This window comes from Oncorhynchus masou, chromosome 15, assembly GCF_036934945.1.
Source record: "Oncorhynchus masou masou isolate Uvic2021 chromosome 15, UVic_Omas_1.1, whole genome shotgun sequence".
In the NCBI taxonomy this organism is placed as follows: Eukaryota; Metazoa; Chordata; class Actinopteri; order Salmoniformes; family Salmonidae; genus Oncorhynchus; species Oncorhynchus masou.
In genome coordinates this window covers 15,685,565-15,696,657 of record NC_088226.1, presented here as the reverse complement: position 1 = coordinate 15,696,657, position 11,093 = coordinate 15,685,565, and the positions used below count along the sequence as shown (strand labels likewise).

Here is an 11,093-nt window from a genome sequence, read left to right as displayed (position 1 = left end):
CTCCAGTTGTTCCCCTGCTGCTAGAGATATTGTGTTCCTCCTTCTCCTTCCCTCTGGCATGGAGTGGCTTGTTTTCGCCTCCTATGTTGTCATTGGGGGGACCTTATTTTTAGCTGGCTTACAGACACCTGGGGTATTAGTCTGCGAGTGCACAGCAGAGCAGGCAGATTGAAAATCTTATGAATGTTCAATGAGGGTGTATTGTTTTCTCCACACAAAGCAATTGACTAATAAGAATGCTGTGTCCTATGGCTAAGTTTGTAGTTAAGACTCACACCCTGGGAAATTGGTCACGCTTACACTTGTGCCGTTCAGCATAATGACATTATATAAACACACACACTTTAGAGACTAATGTGGCATATGCTTAAATATGATGCATGTTGCAGTAGACAAACAATGCACACACATACCTCCCCTAAACACACATGCAGGAGATCAAACTGCAGCCCCAGTGTTCTATTAGGTAGCATGTTCCATTGCTCTCTGCGTCTACACTATCCGCCATGCAGCTGGCACTTGCTGCTGACACGCTGGAGAAAACTAGGAATAATTAATTTGAATATGATTACTGAGGCTGGGGTAAAACAATGTCACTCTCCTTGGCTACCTTTCCTCCTCTCTCCACCTCTCTCCTCTTCTCTCTCTCTCCTCCATTAAATGGCTTCTGACAGCTTAGCCTGAACTTTAATGAAGGGCTTAGGTGGAATAATGGAATGCATGCATACATACATAGAAATATTGTAATCTCACACACACACACACACACACACACACACACACACACACACACACACACACACACACACACACACACACACACACACACACACACACACACACACACACACACACACACACACACACACACAGACTCTCCATCACTCTTCCCCTTTCACCTATGTGAGAGTAGAAGAGTTTGTCTCTGATTGTCCCTGTCAGTGAGTCCACAGTTGAACAAATTACCAATCAATGGAAAACAACAGATGAATGTGATGGGTTGAAAGACTAAGGAAATTGTTTGTAACCACAGCCACCACCCGTAGCCCCCCTTATAACCATCCCCATGTCAGTATCACATGGCCCATGATGAATGGCTAGTGCCTGCTTGTTAGGCATCAGAGGCACATCTGTATAGGAGATTAGGAGCTCACCTTCATAAGGCAGCCTTACAGATAGGGCCTGTGACTGTGCCCGCTGTGTTCTTATAGGCCAGGGAGAAAATGAAGGGGAGTGCAACATTTGCTGTATCTGCTAAATGGAAGATGCTGTAACAAAGATAACACATAGGGGTTCATTTGATAATCACGGGTAACCTTGGAGCGGAGCATAGTCGTTAAAGAAAGGAGAGGACAGAAACCAGGAAGAGAACAGAGAAGATCATGACCAGAAGATGCTCTGGTGTCTCTCTTTATCTCACTTGTCCCCTCACTCTTGCTCTTTCTCTATTTATTTCCTTTCTCTGACTCTATCCTACTTCCTACCTCTCCTTTAGATACGCTCATGTAGATACTTTCACATAGACAGTGGAAAATGGGCCAACCCGTCCCACAAGGGTCGTCTTTCTGGGGAAAATCACTTGAAAACTATTAATAAGAATTGAAGCTCTTCTCAGATTAGATTCCTCAGTGTCCTGTTAGAACATTACACTGACTGCTCAGAATCTCCTTCCCTCCTCTGGGTCATTCAGATCAGTGTTTTTCATATTTAGCCTAAGTGTAAAACAGACCTCATTATCAGTAGGATACCTGGCGAGACTGCTTCATTCTCTGTATTAATTCCAAGACAAGTGCACTAGTAAACGTGCGATGATTGAAACTGTTTTCGAATCATCTATTACACTTCAGGCAAGATGTCATCACATCAGTGTGTAAAACCTGGCCCCCTAACCAATCATTTCATAATAGACAGGTATGACACCTACATGCACACTGTGGTGTGTGCTCTAAGGTGTAATAAGGTACACTATATTATTTGGAAGTGATCCATCATGCTGATTCATGAGCTGTCCAGTGGAGGGAGGGGGATGAGAGAGAGAGAGGGAGAGTGACTTGACTTGTGCTCGATGACACATACAGAAGGGCACGTATAGTCTGGCTACCTATATTGATGACTAACACAGAGAAACGAAACAAGGTGGTGATGGTGGAAACAAAAGTAGCGGAGATTATTTTCAAAAGTTTTTGTTTAATTTCTTTTTTTCACCACTACACTGCCCATTTCTTCTAAAATAACAATCTCTAATGTAATCATTATGCAAAAGGTATCTTTCATTTAACCATATCGTCTTAGGCATGTGAGAACACTTTATGATAGCACATCAATGGAAATGTTGACGATACAAGTGTTCTATGACCATGGCATTAATTTACAGAGATTTCCCTGTTCCCAGTACGGTTATGGGAGCTTTATTTGAAGCCCAGTATTTTCTATCCTAACCTACACTTACACCAAGATACCACCCCCTTTATGAAATTCGGACAACCACCAATCCTGAAATTTGAGTAAATTAATATTTACATAGTTGTAAAGAGTGCGCCAATCATGCGCCACGGATGCAGATGGAGGCGGGACTGGGTTTGAGGTTTAGTCGAATTTATGTTGGCAGCACACGTCCAATAAAAGGTTCGACGAAAGGAAAATGCTATTACCATACTACTACAGGAGTTCTGGCTTGTGCGAGAAACCTTCCTGGAACGTCTCAACGACTTGTTTTTGGAAATCTAATGGACTATAAACCCTCAGATTCGAAAACATCAATATTTGTTCTTCTTCAGGAGAGTCGCACCTGCTTGATCCAACATGAGGTATTTGGATCAGAGTTTGGTTGACTACTATAGTACTATCAGAGAGAATAGCAGTTGGTAGGTTACTTGCCTCGCAGGGCGGAATAGGACCGTTCTTTGCTGATGCGTAACTAAGGTCCAATCTTTCGAATACCGCCACAGACTACACCCTTTCTGCAGCTCTGAACTGAAATTCCTTTAGACCTGTGATGTATATTAATTGGATGTAACCCTGTTAATCTCGTGCCGCATGATCCTCAACAGCCTGCCTATTCCCCGCGCGCGTGAATCGTTACAACGTGGTGAGGTGGTACGCTTTACTTAGCCAATCTCAACGGCTACACTGGGCAGTACTTTTGACTAACTCACATTTGAATGAATTCAGCAGTAACAGTCGGGTTATTCTGGAACCCAGACCACATACAGCCGACTGTCTCATTTCATCCCGTGAAGAGACTGATGATGACGGAGAACAGCGAGATGGAGACCGAGACGCAGCTCCAACGCTCGCCAAGCAACATGTCCATCACACCGGTGTCCAAGGCAAGTGATATACTACACTCACATGTCTCACTTGCTGACAACTGTTTCGGACCTCGGTGAAACAACAACTATCCTTGCAAGATAACCAGCAGGATAAATGTGATCCTCAGTCTACAGTGGTTTACGGTTTTACGCAGTCTGTTATTTTGACTAGATGGTGGAGATTTTGAAATACGTTGTTTGAATGGTTGTTCCAGTTGTTTTCACATGGTGAATATGTTTGATTTGTGTTAACACGTATAATATTTGGCTAGAAAGCCATGACACAACCACATACCAGTAGCCTGAATGACTTGGTTTAAGAAAGTTGAAAGTGCTTGTTGCTCTCACTATCATATTGATATATTTATTTTGTTTTACGATGCTGAGATGGAGTTACTGTTGACTTCATATCAGAAGAATATTATAGTTAATTACTTCTTTATTACAGTATTGGAGTTTATTTTTAAATTGTACAACATATAGAGTTTTATTTTCAGAATTTGAATGTAATAAACCCAACGGTCTTGAACACAGTATATTGCAGCCAGGTCAATCAATCAATCAAATGTATTTACAAAGCCCTTTTTACATCAGCGATGTCACAAAGTGCTGTACAGAAACCCAGCCTAAAACCCCAAACAGCAAGCAATGCAGTTGTAGAAGCACGGTGGCTAGGAAAAACTCCCTAGAAAGGCAGGAACCTAGGAAGAAACCTAGAGAGGAACCAGGCTCTGAAGGGTGGCCAGTCCTTTTCTCACTGTGCCTGGTGGAGATTATAACAGAACATAGCCAAGATGTTCAAACGTTCATAGATGACCAGCAGTGTCAAATAATAATAATCACAGTGGGTGTAGAGGGTGCAACAGGTCAGCACCTCAGGAGTAAATGTCAGTTGGTTTTTCATAGCCAATCATTCAGAGTTAGAGACAGCAGGTGCGGTAGAGAGAGAGTCGAAAACAGCAGGTCCGAGACAAGGTAGAACGTCCGGCGAACAGGTCAAGGTTCCATAGCCGCAGGCAGAACAGTTGAAACTGGAGCAGCAGCACGATGAGGTGGACTGGGGACAGCAAGGAGTCATCAGGCCAGGTAGTCCTGAGGCATGATCCTAGAGCTCAGGTCCTATGAGAGAAGAGAAAGAGAGAGAGAATTAGTGGGAGCATACTTAAATTCACACAGGACACCAGATAAGACAGGAGAAATACTCCAGATATAACAGACTGACCCTAGCCCCCCGACACATAAACTGCTGCAGCATAATTACTGGAGGCTGAGACAGGAGGGGTGCATTTCCAACCGCATCATCAGTAAGTTGCGTCACTATGGGGAACTAAAATAACTCACATCAGGTGACGTAAGGGGGACAAGATGATTGGAACGTTCTCTTACTGTGTGTGTGTGTCTGCGCTTACGTGCACATGCTCAAAATGAAGAAGGCTTTACAAAGGGACACGCAGGTTCCAGAATGTTTTAGAATAAATGTCCTGTCCAGGTTATCTTTCCATCGGGCCCATTAGCAAAGTTTGTTTAGTTTTGAATGTAAATTATTTGAACACTGCAGACACTCACAGCATAACTCCACTCAGAGGGCCAAGCAATTTCTCAAATGATGCAAACTAATTTACTGTCCAGAATTCAAGGCCCATGGGGTCAAAAAATGATAGAAACAAGCTATTACATGTTGTCCCTTGATGTTCTGGTCATGTGACTGCCTTGCTGTGCATGTTTCTATCATTGTCTATCATGTGTCATTGAATGTGTTGGCAGCACTTTTCTACATATTTTCTGAGGTTGAGGCTAATGCTGGGTTTAGATGGCACGAGGTAGACGGCAAACTGGGTGTCATCGTTTTCAATGAGAGACCGACGGTAAATGCCTTGAGGCAAGCGGTGAATGCAGGCAGCCGCCACTGTAGACAGGTCTTGCCGCCAGAGTTAAACTATTTCAACTTTTTCCTTCTGCCATAGCGTTGTTTTCTACCGGATGTTGATTTGCACTGTTTACTGAAATCACCATAGCAACGCATACACTCGTGCTGGCTTGCTTTTGCTATCACTCTCTTTCTTGCTTCTCTTTCTTGCTTTCTTGCCCTATTATGTCGGCTGGTATGAAGGTTTTTGCATGCAGCATTAGATAAGCGCACACAACAGCCACTGATGTAGCCTACCTACGCTCAGCCTCAGTTGTTCACATGAGTTTTGTGATTAGATAGAATGCAACCTGACTGTGAGACACCATTTTGAAAGGTACTTTAAAAAAATGTCCTTGAAGTAGTAGATTATAGAATGCACTGTAAAGAGTGTCAGGGTTTAAAGTTTGTTGTTTTAATTTAATCACCTTTTTAAACACACACACACATACACACAGACAGACATCAACTACATGCCACAACCATTTGCTTAAGGTAGTCCATCGTATTCAATGATGACTTTTACTTCTGAGTTGAATTCTTTGGGGACTGTAGAGTCCAATCCGAGATCCACTAACTTTATTGCAGGTGAGGCATCTGCAGTCTGTATTGGTAGGGGCTGTTTTTGCTCTCTCTTTGTGCTCCTCTCCTCTTCCCACCTCTGTACACCGCTCTGGCAGAGCTGCCACCAGGTGGAACGGTTGGCAACAGCGTCCTCCAGGTCTGTGGGTTTGATGTTACTCTCCTTCATCTACGTTTTCAGCTGGTCCTTGTAGCGTTTCATCTGCCCCCTGCAGACCGCCGGCCAAGATGTAGCTGGCCATACAGGATCTTCCGCGGCAAGCGCTCCTGAGATATTCTAGTGACATGCCCAAGCCAGTGCAGTTGGTGTTGGGTGACCATGGCCTCCATACTCTGGTCTTAGCAAGTATTTCTGTATGGGGCACACGGTATTTCTGTATGGGGCACCAGGTGATTCCCAGGATGCACTGCAGTAAAGAAGTCTGGTGATGCAGACGGCTTGATAGACGCGACTTTGGTGTGGAGGTGGAGATCCCTGTTTTGGAAGACCCTGCGTCTGAGTTTCCTGAAGGCAGCTTATGCTTGCTTGATCCTATTTAGAATTTCAATGGTGTGTTCAATGGTGAAGACTGCCATGGTGGGTGGAGGACTGGATCTCCATTGGCTGACCACCTGATAGACAGTCCTATCCTGCTATAGACCCTCACAGCCGCTCCAAGGGCGGAGTGTGGGCCACAAGAGCACAGTCATCAGCATACTGCAGCTCAAGAACTCACTCCATATAGATCTTGGTGGTTGATTGGAGCCTCCTGATGTTGAACAGGTTTTCCTTCCAGCCTGAAATCCACCGCAACACCGCTGCTGTCCTCAAGCTCCTTGTGGAGAATTTGGGTGACACATAGAAGAACATGTTAAAGAGTACAGGTGACAGCACACAACCCTGCCTCACACCTCTACTTACTACAAAAGGCACGACCTCCTGCCCTCCTATGGCCATCATCCATCATGGAACTGGCAAAGGATGTTGCCAATTTTTTGTAGAATGCCCATAGTAGTTCCCTGCTCACAGTGTTGAAGGCCTTGGAGAGGTCGACAAAGGCCATGAAAAGGTCCTGATGTTGTTCACGGCACTTCTCCTGGAGTTGCCGTGCTGTGAATATCATGTCAACCGTACTCCTGTTCTTTCTGAAGCCGCATTGTGACTCTGGCAGCAGTTCCTCTGTGATGTTGTTCACCAGCCCATGTAGCATCACCTTGGTCAGGACCTTGCCGGCAACAGCCAGAAGGGATATCCCCCGGGTGTTGCAGCAGATGGACTTGTCTCCCTTGTTCTTATAGATGGTGACAATGTTTGCCTCCCACCACTGTTGGGGGACAATCTCTATGTCCCAAACCTCAGTGATGTACTGGTGGATCGTTCTGGTGCAGAAGTAACCTCCCTTCTTAAGTAGCTCTGCCGGGATGCTGTCAGCGCCAGGAGTCTTGTTGTTCTTGAGGGAACGGATGGCTGAAGGTTGGCGAATGGTTGAGGTCTTGAATGGGTGGACGGACAGGCAGTTCTTCCAGGATGGAGTGGTCTGTAGGAGAATGCTGATTGAGTAGTGCTTCAAAGTGGTCAGCCCACCTCATAGGATCTGGTTTTGGTCCTTCAAGAGAGTCAGACCATCAGCCGTTTTCATGGGGGTGATGGAGCGACTTCTTGGGCCATAGATAGCTTTAGTTGAGTTGTAGAAATTGTGCATGTTGTTTTTGTCGGCATACATTTGGATTTGTTATGCCTTAGTCGTCCACGTTAGTTCTGCAGAGCACACAAGGTAGTTTGCACTTCCTTGCGTGATGCACGCCAATCCCTGTGAAGGGTGGCAGATGTGGGGCTGTTGAGAGTAGTCCTGTGTGCTTTGTGCATATTGTCCAGTAAGGCTGTGATGGTGGAAGAGTTCTCATCGAACCAGTCCTGATGTTAGTGTCAGAACGTCTCACTATGACGTAGTCAATCCGGTGCCAGTGTTTGGAGCGTGGGTGAATCCCTGATGTTTTATATTTGTTCTTCTGCTGCAACAAGGTGTTTGTGACACTGAGATCGTGCTCGGCACATAGAGTTAACAGTCTCATGCCGTTCTCATTGACCTGGCCGACACCATGCCTAGCCAGCACTCCGCTTCATATCCTGTTGTTCTGTCCCACCCTAGTGTTGAAGTCACCCAGCAGAAAGATCTTGTCATTCCCGGTGATGCGGTGAAGGGCTTCATCTAGTGACTGGTAGAAGGTGTCCTTTGCCTTATTTTCAGATGGTAGCGTTGGTGCGTATGTACTGAGATGAGTAGCACAACACATCTTGGCTTGGGGGATACGGAGAGACATGAGTCTTTCACTTATGCCAACAGGTGTTTTGGTGAGGCTGGGTAGAAGGCTGTTCTTAATTGCCAGTCCCACACCGTGCTGATGTTGTCCACTCAGAGGGTAACCTTTCCAGAAGAAGGTTTAACCTTCTCCCTCCTCTTTCAGGGAACCTTCATCCAGGAACCTGGTCTTCACTCAGGGCAGCAATGTCAATGTTGTAGCGCCTTATAGCTCTGCAGCAATTAAAGTTGTTCTCTGATGGGGTCTTCCGCTATTGTCGTCAGTGTCCAAGAGTTCTGAAGTTCCATGTCGCCAGTTTTAGGGGAATTATTTTCTTCAGCAATTTTCGACCACTGAGTGGATCTCCCAATAGGTGCGGTAGCCTATCCAGGATGGAGTGATTTTTAAGCAATTTTTAGGCCACCTTTTCTAGGCCTCTCCCCAGCTGGGGTGAGCAGTATGGCTACTAAATAGGGCTGCTCAGTCACACAGGGGTCTGCCGAGAGCAGCTGCCACTCAAGTCCCAGCTGCTGGCGACCGTAATAGCCCTGTGCCGCTGGCGTGCAGGGGTCTGATTAAGCGCTCCCGGTGCATTCACTCCTGCCCCCGTCACCAGACACCCCAGCGCCGCCAGACTTTAGTCCGGTTTCCGGGTCAGAAGTGGATACATGTCATGGAGAGGCTTTGTACCGGCAAGGGGAGACTTGTGCATGAAGCTGCTCCCCAATTCCCCACAAGGGCCAGCCGGCAGCAGCGAGGTGTAAGCGAGAGTATGCAAGCACGTTGGAAGCGGGCATGCAATTAACGTCTACCTAGGCACTACTGCACTAGACGCGTCACATGCACCCTGAGGTTGCCTGCACACACACACACACACTCTCTCTCCCTCTTTCTCTCGCTCGCTCGCTCTCTCTCACACACGCGCACATGCACACCACACACTGTCTCAACACAGGCACTGAATCAGCTCACAAATGCTTCACGTTTCTATTGTATTCCAGATGACTATGGTTTACTACAGCACCCTGAAGAAGCACAGTGATGCCCAAACCCTGGTGGTTTACCCCAAAACATTACTGGGAGCTTGTATGTACAGTCTGCGACTCTCTTTATCTATTTTTTTTATAGCATACAACTTACTACGTCACTCTGACATTGCAATCAGAACATGTTCCTATCATGAATGTGAAAACACATTTACTCCTGCATGATTGCTCTCCTGTCTGCTGTCTTTGTTTTGAGCACAGTGAGCATGTTCCTCATCAGACATGCAGGGAGGAACCTCTGTCTGTCTGCCTGTCTGTCTGTCTGTTTGCGTGCGTGCGTGGGAGTGATTGGTTATGCTATTTACGTGTACTCACTCTCCCACCAGCACCCAAAATATCAGCCCACCATTCAAAAACCACTTCCCGCTTCATTCCTCAATGTCAGCTACTACTATAATCTCTCCCTTCGTTATTAGGAACTTAGGTTGTAGAATAAAGGCATCAAGGGTCAGTGCCACAATTATTTATCTTGTTTACCTTAAACCCCATGGTTCTGATTGAGGTTGACTCCTGCAGTGTTAAAGTAGTAGGTTAATTGCCTATGGAGCTCCCATGAATTGCTTGAAATTCAATAGCTTTGTGCCCATAGACACTTTGTCAGTTGTAGTCTATTAAGAATCCATTAGTTGAGCACTGTGGTCAAAACCTTTCTCTCCAAATAATTGGATCAGGGGGAGGTGTATGGACCCTATAGACAGGGTCTCCCTGTCTATCCTTCTATCATATCTTTCTATCCATCTGTTTCTCCTTCACACACACAATCAGAGCCACTCCAAAAAAGAAGGCCTCCTGAGTTATTTGACGTGACCAGATATCACACAAGCACAAGGCCATTCTGATGAGAGGGAGATGGAGAAGAATGACTCCCACCAGATAACAGATGCTCCCTGAAGCGGCCTGCAGCGTGTTCCCACTAGTCCCAACTTAGATGAAGGATGTCAGAAATTGAGAGGAAGGAAGAGAGCCAAAGGGAGAAGGAGAGGAGGACTCTAGAGTGTCGCCGCTGGGCTGGCTCACAGTGGCGTGCCTTGTACAGACGGGCTGAGGTGTGTGTGCATGTGTGTTTGTGCGTCTGTCTGTGTGTGTCGAGGAGCAGATGAGATTCTGGGGGAGTGGACAGCAGCCAGGAAAATAGCACCCTTCTAGTAGCTGCAGACTGTCATCACTATCAGCATCTTGAAGAACAATCTGGCCTTAATGGACATGCACTCTTCTAATCTCCACCCAGCACAGCCATTAGAGGCCTGGCCATCCATCAGAGCCTGGTTCCTCTCTACCTAGCACAGCCATTAGAGGACTGGCCACCCATCAGAGCCTGGTTCCTCTCTACCTAGCACAGCCATTAGAGGACTGGCCACCCATCAGAGCCTGGTTCCTCTCTACCTAGCACAGCCATTAGAGGACTGCACAGCCATTAGAGGACTGGCCACCCATCAGAGCCTGGTTCCTCTCTACCTAGCACAGCCATTAGAGGACTGGCCACCCCTCAGAGCCTGGTTCCTCTCTACCTAGCACAGCCATTAGAGGACTGGCCATCCATCAGAGCCTGGTTCCTCTCTACCTAGCACAGCCATTAGAGGACTGACCATCCATCAGAGCCTGGTTCCTCTCTACCTAGCACAGCCATTAGAGGACTGGCCATCCCTCAGAGCCTGGTGCCTCTCTACCTAGCACAGCCATTAGAGGACTGGTCACCCCTCAGAGCCTGGTTCCTCTCTACCTAGCACAGCCATTAGAGGACTGGCCACCCATCAGAGCCTGGTTCCTCTCTACCTAGCACAGCCATTAGAGGCCTGGCCATCCATCAGAGCCTGGTTCCTCTCTACCTAGCACAGCCATTAGAGGACTGGCCACCCATCAGAGCCTGGTTCCTCTCTACCTAGCACAGCCATTAGAGGACTGGCCACCCATCAGAGCCTGGTTCCTCTCCTAGCACACCTAACACAGCCATTAGAGGACTGGCCACCC

The 11,093-nt window shown here is 46.7% G+C and overlaps 1 protein-coding gene across 1 annotated transcript in view; it reads left to right on the top strand.

Annotated features, from left to right (window-relative positions):
• Positions 1-2,618: 2,618 nt before the first annotated feature.
• LOC135555736 (SH3 and cysteine-rich domain-containing protein 2-like) overlaps positions 2,619-11,093 on the top strand; it is a 52,902-nt gene continuing 44,427 nt past the window's right edge. Inside the window, 1 exon segment of the mRNA XM_064988429.1 lies at positions 2,619-3,329. Coding sequence (XP_064844501.1) covers positions 3,162-3,329 — 168 coding nt within the window. The 5' untranslated portion in view covers positions 2,619-3,161.